Source organism: Amblyomma maculatum, chromosome 2 (assembly GCF_055883805.1).
Source record: "Amblyomma maculatum isolate TAMU_Amacu chromosome 2, ASM5588380v1, whole genome shotgun sequence".
Lineage (NCBI taxonomy): Eukaryota > Metazoa > Arthropoda > Arachnida > Ixodida > Ixodidae > Amblyomma > Amblyomma maculatum.
The window spans coordinates 166,389,586-166,401,258 of NC_139345.1; the positions used below are offsets into that span (position 1 = coordinate 166,389,586).

The window sequence follows — 11,673 nt, forward strand, 5'->3', positions numbered from 1 at the left end:
TCTCATAGCCTGAGTTGCTTTGGGACGTTAAACCCCACAAACCAAACCAAAACCATCTACGATGGAGGCAAAACAGGGACATCCTATCTCAGTTGTCAGAAACACCAGAGTGGGCTGCCATTACTCCTTTCTTCTGTAAAAAAAAAGAGACAGGTGTTCCTGTCACTGTGGAAGAAAACATCTTGTGTTCGTTGGCGCGCGAAAGGCCATTCGACGTCGTATGTGACAATGGATTTTTGAAGGTTTCCGATGAACTGATCGCTGTCTGTGCGTGGTATGGCAGTGTCAGCAAAAGCTCTGCTTCCACATCCTACTACTGTGTCCCGTAAGGTTAGTGACGCGGCCAGTGCACCGCTAGAAGCATGAAAACTAAGCATCGAAGCTGCTGGAGGAAGGTCGTTGTTGCTTCATTGTGGACTGATGATTATAAGAAGGTTTCGTACATTCCTGCGACTGCCCACTAAGTCGATGCTAGCTGGAAGTTGAAAAGCCTGGTGTTGTTTACAGGCGACTTTCTTCCGAAGAAAAAGACAGGCAAGAAGATTCGGAAGGAAATTCTGCGCCGATAAGAGAAGATCGATGGGCTCAGACGAAGCCCTCGTAAAGAAGTGTATCTTTGTTACTGAACAGGGCGCCAATATGTTCAGTGCCCTGCGCCCTTACACTAGAATGAGTTGCAGCGCTTACATTCTGAACACTGTACTCAGGCACACTTTTGATGATGCCTATCTTTCTAAAAATCTATCTAAGTTGCACGTGCAAATGCAGAAAGTGAAGGCTGTCGTCACTTTTTTAAAGCGAAAGCGGCCTCGTAAGCCAGCTTCCCAGCACCGTGTGCCAGAAATTGAGAACGAGATGGAATTCAAAGCTTGCAATGATACGGTCAGTACAGACAATCGTTGCTCTTGTCACAGACGACGATAAGATGACAGTTCTTGCAGCCTGACTGCTAGGTCGTCTCGAGCACCTACCATGCTTTGGTTATACACTAATTCTCACTGTTCAGGATGGGCGAAAAAGGACTGAAGAACTAGCAGCCGTGCTGCTTAAATGCAAGAACATTGTGCGCCACGTGAGGTCCAGCTACATCGCCACTACCAAGCTCCGAGAAGAGCAAGAGCGTGTCGGCAAGGTTCCGCCTCTAACGCTCAAGCAGGAGACACCAACACGGTGGAACAGCGTATTTTATTTACTAAAAAGGAACTTCGAGGTTGGAGAAGCGCTAACCTTAACACTTTCAAAGTTACCATGGGCACCAAGCCCGTTAGCAGCAAAGGATATATAATGCTCATTGAGGACGTTGTGGAAATACTGGAGCCATTCGAGGAGGCCACAAAATTACTGTCTGGAGATGCGTACACCACTTTTCTTTGGTAGTTCCTGCAGTCTGCGGTATTGCACAACAGATGGAAGAGCGCATCGAGCCTGTGCTAAAAACTGAAGTTGGCAAAGACGTTCTTCGAGAGTGCATCTCCTCCTTGCATAAAAGAATGGACACTTATGAAGAAAGACAGTTAAGGTCCCTTGCAACACTGCTGGACCCACGATTAAAAGAGCGAGCGTTCGCGATCAGAGCAAACGCGGACCGCGTGAGCGCTTGTTTGACTGATGAAATAAGCCGGCGATTGCTGGTCCTGCAGTTGAATTATCTAGACAGCAGACGGTTCCAAATGAAGATATGGCAGGATGCCGAATTCTCCGTTTCCATGAGCGACAGCAAGAGGAGCCCTCAACCGCGACCTTGAGTTACATCCACAGGAAAGGATGAGCAACCAACACTTCAGAATTCTGAAGGTCTTGGCAATGCTCCACAATGCCACTCTCTGAAGTGGCTAGGAAGTGCTTTTGCGTTACAGCAAAGTCTCTACCGGCAGACCGCGTATTCTCAGCGGCTGGACATATAATTTCAGAAAGGAGGAGCAGGCTGAAGGGCATGAAAGTTGACATGCTTGTGTTCCTTCACCAGAATGCTTGGCTGACAAACGACAACTGTTGAACTGTTCATTCATAGCGGAGAGGAAGCCGCAACAAGTGTGCGGAACTACGCTGCTTCAAATTTATATTTGCATTTTGTGATTAAGAATGAAAACATTAAGCACTGAAACTTGTTGGTTGGGTTTAACAGGTTACTTTTGCGTACGAACATAATCCGGCACTTTCATTGCGGAAATAAATTATTTATTTCATTCGCCTAAACTTGATCTTAAATTACAGAAAATGAGTAGTGCTGATAGTAGGTTATAGCAAATATTTTGGCAATACCGTTGGCTGAAAACTGCATATTTATTGATAGCACTATCGATGATCCATTGCGCTATGGATAGTCAATTTACCGATAGTGCCGCATCACTACACTCCGAACAAATGCGCCGCACACATAGCGGACATCTCCGTTTCCGAGGCAAATATCCCTTCAAAAGCAAAACTGATTTTCCTGTGCTTCGTGCCTTTGTGACCTCTTTGCTTCCATATTATGGTGCCCTTTTCTCTGTAATCTTTACCGTCGCCTCTTCACTGCTGTAGAAAATGGGAGATGCACGTGTGTTAGAAAACGCTGCACATAGGGGGGCACCAGACGAGCGCAGGAAGAAGAAAACGAGAACACAAACGGCTTCCAGGATTGGTCCGCACTTCGAACGCGCAAAGGAAACCCGAGCCGAAGCTATAGTGCTCTAGAATATTGGGCAGTGTGACGACCGGCGGTGGAGAGCGGGCCGCTTTTGCGATGACAAGAACCGACTCCCGCGAGAGGGCGCGACGTGCAACAGGGGTGCCACGTTCGCCGCTCGGCGCGTAGCGGCCGCGGGATAGCGGGGGTTGCGGTTCTCTTTGTAGCGATTTCCAGACGCTACGCAATTAGTGAGATAATTTATAAAGAGGCTACTTATTCCAGGTGCTTAAACTGATCCCTACCATTTTTTTACGTCTATAGGGAGACATCGTGCACTCTTGGGTAGTCCTTCGGAGCAGCGCGCGATGTTTGAATCGCTATCTGAAACTCTCAACATTTCTTCCTGCGGACAGTTACAAATCGTCCAGATGAGCAATTTGTACTGACCGTTTGCAATGAAGCGTGGTGTTTTGCATTCGTTCTTCCCGTAAGGGAATAACGGCTGCTGCCTAGGAGCGCTATTAACGCGCGGAGAAAAACAGTGTACATGCGAATCAAAGCTTGTGCTGCTTAAGGCCTCTTTAGGAACACCTATTTTTTACAAACCTTATTTAGAAACACCTGCTTACATTTTACAGCTTGCGCTTATTAATACATAACAACGTTTATCCTAAATCGTCAGTAATCTGTAATATATCTCTTTAATCGGTGTTCTTTATGTGCCCTAATCACCGCGTATATTAATTACAAATACAGTGTGCGAGCAAAACACATTTATTCACTACCGTACTAATTTAAAGCACTGTGGTATTTACCGGCAAAAAAAATAAAAATAAACAAGGTATACGCGACTCAAGCATTTATTCTTTGTTCGTGATTAACGATTACGTATATCACGGACATTTGTTTGCGACGTGCCACTAACCAAAAGGTGAACAAAAAAAAAAACAAAAAGTCAAGTACAGCTAGGGCATTACTTCAAATAAAATATGAAAAATTAAACCCGTCACATACGTAATACGTTCATAGTGGGCACTTGAGTGCGGACGCTTTACTGGCATCAAATGGTACAGAGCAAACAAACAAAAAACAAAAATAAAAGCACTGATAATTACGCGTTGAATTGGCAGGTATGATGCAGTTCTTGGCGCGCACCGAGAGAAAGCGGAAAAATGCGAAAAAGATGACGAGCACCTAATACGCAAGCAATTAATATAATGCCGAAATCAAATGCGGACATAATGCGCGTGTTTATTCTTTGAGTGTGTGGTAGGAAATATGAGCAATCGACCGGATATACTTGCAACTACTGCTTACCGGACTATATATAATCGGGCTACTTGCCGCGGGTACTCTTTGCAGTACTAACCAGACTATAATTGTTAACAAAGTTGATATTACACGTGAAATACCTTCAAGGGAATTTAATTATTTTCCCTTTGGGAACTCTTGTCGTGATTCGCTTACTTCGCAAAGAGCGAAGCCGCAAAAACGTATTAAATTTCATTGCTTCAAGTGGGAGCTTTTCTGGTGCTCCAAGTAGGTAAACTTTTTGAATCTTCACATTTTAAAGGAAGTCTGCAAAATCTGAAGTGCAAAGCAGTCGAAAAGGACCGTGCATCCGAGCCAAATTTTTGAGCAAATTGCGACCTAGCTTCGAACCTATGGCGCTATTTTTGTTCGTGGTGAGAAACCGTGCCGGCCTCACAACCTCTCTTTCGCAGAAGGATGACCTAGCGGAATCGAATTAAGCGTACCCTATAGCCTCTGCGTCCTATTTTCCGTCGTTATTTCTTTTTCAGAGCTATTCATTTCTTTTTATTTTGTATGTACATAAAACAGGACTAGAGCGATCTTCTTGAGGCATTGACTTGCATATTACCGGTGGCTTGCGCACCCTAGAATGGAAACATTTTCTGGAACAATTAGGTCATTGTTAAACTATAACGCATTGAGATTAAATGTTTTAAGTATAGCGCACATCTCTGGGTATTTATAAAGCTACCCGTTACAACAATGTTTCAGCTTATGGAGAGAAAAGAAAATGGTGTGTGTTCTTAGATTAGTGTACAGTTTCACAAATTGTTGTCTCTTAAATTTTGACGCTTATATCTTTATACGCGTTCGATTGCAGCCTGTTTGTGCACTGCTTTCCTCTTCCCGGGCCTTCATTTGGTTCTTATGCTCGGTTGTTGCCTCTTTTTTTATTGTTTTTAATATATCTCCATTTTTCTTCGTCTTTAGCTGCCTTTCTTCGTCGTGCGTTTGCCGTGCCGCACGAAAATTCTGAACCTTTATTCACATTCGCGATCGCTCTTTTCACGGCGCTGCGTGCCTTCCACCAACCCCTTTCTCCCTCCCTGGTAGGCGACACGTTTCTTTTTATTTTCCTGTGAAACCTTTACCTCCCACTTCCACCTTTCCTGACCCACTGTGTTCCGTTATTCAGTAGCCAGTTGGCGTGGTGTCGTTCGTTTTTCATGTCCTTACTTTACTATATCTCTACCTCCATGCGGGGTAGTCCACATTTAATTCATTCCAACTGAATGCCGACTTTTCTAGTGGCTTCAGTGACGTATTGTAGTCAGCATAGTTGGTGTGAAAAACAACGGAATATACCATTTTGGACTGTTTTGATAACGGGGTTACTGTGACCAGTTTTAGTCAGCGCTCGAACGGTCGTGTTGTACGTTTCACTTCTTCATACATCCTGCCTCCACACAGCCCTCTTTTCAAAACGACTACATTTCTGGACGTGAATTAGGTGCTTTAGGAATGCTAAAGCAAGCTGTACGGCGAGTGAAGCGTGCTGTGCGAGTCGTACGCCGGCCCTCTCCAAGCTGTTTTCTTCGGAGCCAACTCCTGTCATGTTACTTCCCCGAGGTGTGGGTGTTACCGACGGCCAAAATGGAAAATAAATTAGGTGGTTGCTAACAGTACTGAGCACCGTTAACCGGCATATTTGTGTCGCGAACAGCTCGAGACGACGCACAAAAAAACAAGAACGTACAGTCCGCGCGATATCCGCCCCGCCGCACAGCGGGCATACGCGGGCGCCCGGGCGGCTGACACACCAGTTGCTGGTGACGCCCTCTGCGCTGCGGCGCCTCCGTCATCGCAAAAGCGGCCCCTCGCTCCCATGTATTTCGGGGCGCGGTCGACACACTGCCCAATCTTCTAGAGCACTATACCTAAGCTGCAGATGGCCCGCTCTTGCCCCGCGAAGACCACCATGCCGAAGCCACAGCAGAAACCCTCTCCCTCTCCCCCTTTCCTCCTTTCATGTTCTTCTCACCAGTGCTGTCCGACTCTTGTAAAATAAACTGTCTCGTAACCGTTACCGAACGTGTGTGTGTCGTTCATTTGAGGCTTCTGCGTGCGCGGCCCTGCCGCCCGAACGAGTAAAGGCCGTTTAACATGATGCGACGCACACGAAAAATTTCGCTCCAGTCGCAGTGTCGTTGCGGCGCCAACAGTCATTTCACATGCTGGCGGCGCCTGCGATTTCTGTCGGTGCGGCGCAAGCACTACCGGCATATTATACCAATAAGAAATGTAGAACTCGCGTGAAAATAAATATTCTATTTACCTTATGTCATTTTATTAAAATATAAAGCACATTATACAAAACTTTTATTTTTATGTTTTTACTTTTGTACGCAACTGCGTACGACAGTTGTGCTCTAGCTGAGCGTCTGCTAGCCAGTGCCTCGTTTAGCGCGCTTCGCGACGTTTCCCGCCCGTAATGGAATATACGAACAACACACGCTTGCTCCTCGAGCTTTTCTGTCTTCTCGAAAAAAAGAAGCTGCTCCCAGAAAGAAGAAATCACGGAGCCGATGAGAACGGCCAAGCGGACACTTTGCTTCAACCAGCGAATGATTGTAGTCGTCGACACCGTCTGATATTGGAGCAGTGTTTTCTGGCAAAGAAGAGACACGCCCTAATGAATGCTCCTACTCCGAGGCAGTGGTGGACGAGGCAGATTTGGCTGAACAGAAAGCAGGAATCGGAGTTTTACACGGTGGGGAGTTCATGCTAAACAAATCATTTTCTGGTGTTCGTCGTCTGCTTGTATTCCCATACTGTAGTTAATTTGCTGTCTGCAGATGCCGTTGCTTATGTCAGGGGACCCAGCCTACTTCAGGAAATATTACAGGATGACCCCTGAAAAGTTCGAGGAGCTGCACTCACTTTTGGAAGAGCCTCTCGCGAAACTGCATGTCGTACGGGAGCTGATCCCTTCTCGAGCGAGACTTGCGATCACGCTCAGGTACCATTTGCGGTCATATAACGGAATGGTTGCTCCTTATCGTGTTTTGTCTTGAAAGGTTTATTTCTTCATTATTGCACAGAAACGATACATAAATTTCACGTCGATGGCGGTATCTAGACCTTTACAAAATTGCTATATATCTATCCATGGAGCTTATTGCTGCAACATACGAACATTTCCATAGTCGCGGGAGGTACACTGTTCTCATAGCACGTTCTTTTTTTTTTTTTTCAGAGAAGACGCAATAATTGAAAGGGACTATTTGCTGTATGGAATGACGTTCCGAAGTTTAATTACCACTGCTATGGTTCGATGCTGTTTTTTTGTGTTTTTTTTTCTTCAAATTATTTTTAGGTGACTAGAAAAATGCATTTTGTTCTTATCCTAACCTCTATCATTTTACCTAGTAAAGCAAATGAGTGGCCGCACTACCGTTAAAGTGCACAAAAAAGTATCACAATTAACTGCGAAATTATATTTTTTTTAGGTACTTGGCATCTGGCATGTTTATGCAAGATGTTCCTATTGATTTTCGAGTTGGAATTTCAACTGTGGCCAACATAGTACATTCAACATGCCGAATCCTATGGACAACATTGCAATCTCTGTACCTCAAGGTATTTATTCGATTCACTCATCTCTTTATGCACAAATAAAGCTAGCTTTTTGTTTGCTTTCTCTGTGTGTCAGTGAGATATTTTATCAGCTAATGTACTTTACCGTAACAAAGTATTCCTTCATAGAGTACTGAACAAGATGTTTATTTGCCCACAAGTAGGAGAGCCGAAAAGACAAAAGAGAGATAATTGAGGGTACATTGTGCAGCCGGCCAGACAAGCATGTTATACGTTTATTTAGTATTCTCCTAGCGTGATGTTTGTGTTGCTCTTTTCTCTTATGAACTGGCATATAATGTACCGCTAATATCAATCCAAAAGTACTGTTGCAGCTTGCATACAAACATACATTGTTATTGCTACAGGAATGTGTAGTACATTGGAAGGTTTCCATTCTGTGTATAGGCTGCGACAACTGAAAAATGGAAAGAGGTTGCCCAAGGTTTCGAGGAAAGGTGCAACTTTCCGAACTGCATTGGTGCAGTGTACGGGAAGCATGTCCAAATTCAGGCTGCACCACACACTGGCAACCTTTACTACATATAAGGTATGAAGTTCTCGGTTTCGGTGCATTAAGTAAAGATTTTACGTTACATTGTTTTTCAGGGCACATACTCCATTGTATTCATGGCTGTAGCAAACAGCAACTTGAAGTTTGTTATGATAGATGTGGGTGCATATGGCCGCCAGAGTGATGGAGGCACTCTAAGTGTGTCACGGTTTGGCCAGTACCTAGAGAAAGGCCTTCTTAGGCTCCCTAGCCCTGCACACCTGCCAGGAACCGATACCCCAGCATCCCATGTTTTTGTGGGAGACGAGGCCTTTCAGTTTCGGCCGGATTTCCTTCGCCCTTACTCTGGCAGAGGCGAGAGTGATGAGAAAAGGATTTTTAATTACCGGCTGAGCAGAGCAAGGTGAAAGCATGGTCAGAACATTTATGTTAAAACATTATTGTCCTCGCATGCATCTAATTCTTATTGCGGTTACTTTTCAGGAGGTGCTTGGAAAATACATTTGGGATCCTCGCATCTAGATTCAGAATTTTCCACAGGACGATAAATCTGCTGCCGCATAATGCACATTATGCTGTGATGGCATGTTGTGTTCTGCACAACTTCTTACGGGACGATGTCATGTCTGCCATCTGCGACGACGAGCCGAGCACTGCAAGAAAGGGACACGACATGATACTCCTCCAACCACCAGTCGGACACAACTACAGCCGATCAGCTGCTGAAACTAGACTTGTTCTGCACATACTTTTCTAGTGCTTTAGGTTCAGTGCCATGGTAGCGAGCTTCTGCAGGTCTGTGGCCATAATGTGCGCAGACTCCCAGGCCCAATCTAGACCATGCCAGGTATAGCTATGTAATGCAGGTATAGTAAATGTAGTTTCAAAACATCAACATCAGCCCGAAGCAGTTTTGCAATTACTTAAACTCCTATAAATACAAATAGGATGTCAATAATTTCACATAGATTTTCAAAGTACATCAATTTATTGCAATGGCAGTTGAAGATTGGAAAAATTATACATTGTAGGTTAATGAAGAAATGTACAAATGAGCAAATACAATGTATATATTGCACGAATGCATCGCACGATGCATTTTTGCACGAATGCATCGCATGGCATGTGATAAACCTCATTCACAGCCGCTTCATTGGCTGGTGAAGGTATTTCTCTTGAGTCTTCACCTTGCGGTGATGCGTGTATCTGGGAATTGTCCACCGGCAGTTGGTATTCACAAATCACTTGAGGCTCGGCCAGCATGCTGCTATGGCTCCTGGAAGTTAAGTTAAATAAATTGGTTCACAGGAAGGGAAAGGCGCAGTAACTGTCACACTTGCTCTGTGGACACCCGAACCGCGCCGTAAGGGAAGGGAGGAGGGTGGGAATGAAAGTGGAAAGAGAGAAAGAGGAGCCGTAGTGGAGGGCTACGGAGTAATTTCGACCACCTGGGGATCTTTAACGTGCGCTGACATCGCACAGCACACGACGCCTCTTCGTTTCGCCTCCATCGAAACGTGGCTCCTGGAAGTAAATCATGTTTTCATGTGAATGTGTGCAGTATCTTAGTGCTGGACATGTTTACATGACCAAAACACTGACTGAAAAGCTAAATAAATTTTAAAGTAATGCCTCAGCTTGCACATATGATGGCCTTGTTGACAAAGATACAGTAAGTAAATGAAACACACTAGCTCAGCATGTGATTCGAGGGGAAGCTGGGCTCAAAATCACACAACCTGTATTTAAGTATCACCTTCCGATCACAATTTGCAACTATTCCACCTCGCTATTTCACTTGCTTATGAATAGTCACTGACGTGGTTGCAAAATATCTCTCATGAACTGCATTCTTTCCAAATATGGCCATCTGGATTTTGCAGACCAGCTGGAGTCGCTTCGTGTGGCGTCTTCCAGCTCTTTCAACTTTTGGCGAAGCGTATCTTTTAGGTTTCTCCATCTTGACTGGATTTCGTCTAGTGTAACTATAGGAAGAAAGAAATGACACAAAACTTTATGAAAGTATTTTTTCAAGCCCCACAAATTTTATAATTACGAGAGGTTCAAAATTATTAAAGCCTTACATTTCGAAAATGAAATAAACGTTCAATTTTCTAATTCAGACAACATTTACTTAATTGTGCACACAGCTTTCTGGTGTGAAAGTGGTGACAAGGATGGTTAGTTGGAAGTCATGATATTGATGAAAACAAATTACATAAGAAAGATTGCATGTTTTTTTTTTTTTTTTTGCTCTGCTATAGGCAGTAATGTGTGTTTCCAGTTCAATAACTATGAAGATTGTTTTGCACATCTATATTAAATTAACTTTTCATTAAATGCACAGATAAGACTGGAAGGGAATTTATTGTTTATCACCATAAATGCAAGAACTGAAAAGTTTAGTCGGTCATGTCAAATCAGAACAGTTTTTACTTCCCTTTCTCCAATCTCTGTATGTTGTCACTTTTGTTTGAACGTTTTTTTTTTTTTTTTGGTGGGCTTTAAATTTTTAAGAAATAAACTCTTTTGGAAGTTTACGCTGTTGTGTGCCTCTCTTCGTGTCGCATTCCCGCAGAAGTTTTATTTTCTATTAATGCCGGCAGGTTTGTAGGGTTTCGCCCAGCGCTACCACGTACTACGAATAATTGGCGGCTGCTGATGGGCTCTCTGCGCAGTTGTGCAGCCCGCATGTGCTTAGTCGCTTCGCAGCTTGATAAAGTTAGCAGTTGATATATATCTGTAGATTTAAACTTCTGCCTGTACGTGCAAAAATTACCCACGAAAAGCTGGTGCGTGGCGCTATCCGTGCCTACGGCAATCGTGGACGTTATACTAGAGCCATACGCGCACTCGCTGTCACAGCTTGTATTTAGCGCCAAAAACAAAACATAACGTCACTAACTTATGAACAAACAGAATGTGAGACACACTTGGTTAATTTCATTGCGCCAGTGCATTATCAAGCTACATATGCAAGGCGATTTCGAAACAACCATACATACCTGATGGATCAATCTTGATCAGGGCGTCTTGCACTTCTTGCCACAGCTGGCTATTGCCTGCTTCACGATAGTCATCCAATGACACATCCCAATGAAGTGGCCGCTTCTCGATTTCGTCTATTAATATCTCATTGAACAAAGTGCGTGACATTTTGTGCGATCATATTACGCGGGTTGGCTTGCTAGAAAGTGAAAATTACCTGTTCTGCAGTTTCGACGGCTTTCTCAACGTCGTTTCCTGTGATGTCACGTTTTGGAATTTTATCATTGGCTGGCGGCCGCTTTGTTCGCAACGATCGCTGCGATGGGAGCGGCGTGCGACCAACATGTTGGAAGTCTTTCGCAGCCGCTCTGCGACGGGAGCGGCATGCCTTTCTGTCGCTGTGCGGCTGAAATGAGAATCGTGGTGCGACCTTGCTAGCATCGCTCCGTGGTGCTCGCTGTAGAGTGAGACTAACCTTACTGAGAAAACTAAGAACTCTACAACTACTTTCTGAGAAGGGCGATGCTATGGGCACGAAATGGGTCCGCAGCTACTTCGGGTCATGCACAAATGTATAAGCATAGCCTAAACGTACCGAAAGCATACTATGCGCACTAACGTCTTTGCTTCCACCGTATAGGCCGGCTGCTGCGAAGTGCTATCTTCCTGA

At 44.4% G+C, this 11,673-nt stretch overlaps 1 protein-coding gene and 1 pseudogene across 1 annotated transcript; one reads left to right on the top strand and one right to left on the bottom strand.

Moving 5' to 3' along the window:
* Positions 1-669: 669 nt before the first annotated feature.
* On the top strand, positions 670-2,765 carry LOC146200367 (E3 SUMO-protein ligase ZBED1-like; annotated as a pseudogene).
* Positions 2,766-9,545: 6,780 nt separating this feature from the next.
* Positions 9,546-11,390, bottom strand: LOC146200368 (uncharacterized). Its single transcript, XM_084595509.1, has 2 exons — positions 11,021-11,390; positions 9,546-10,000 (listed from the first exon to the last, which is right to left on the bottom strand). Exons 1-2 carry the CDS (start codon positions 11,169-11,171, stop codon positions 9,828-9,830), a joined length of 324 nt encoding a protein of 107 aa, XP_084451635.1. The 5' UTR covers positions 11,172-11,390; the 3' UTR covers positions 9,546-9,827.
* Between the last annotated feature and the right edge of the window lie 283 nt (positions 11,391-11,673).

Excerpts from the sequence above, each read along its gene's own strand:
- LOC146200368 (XM_084595509.1), bottom strand. The coding sequence starts at position 11,171 with ATGTCACGCACTTTGTTCAATGAGATATTAATAGACGAAATCGAGAAG. Across the intron at positions 10,001-11,020 it reads GATCAAGATTGATCCATCAG|TTACACTAGACGAAATCCAG; the intron begins GTATGTATGGTT and ends TTCTTCCTATAG.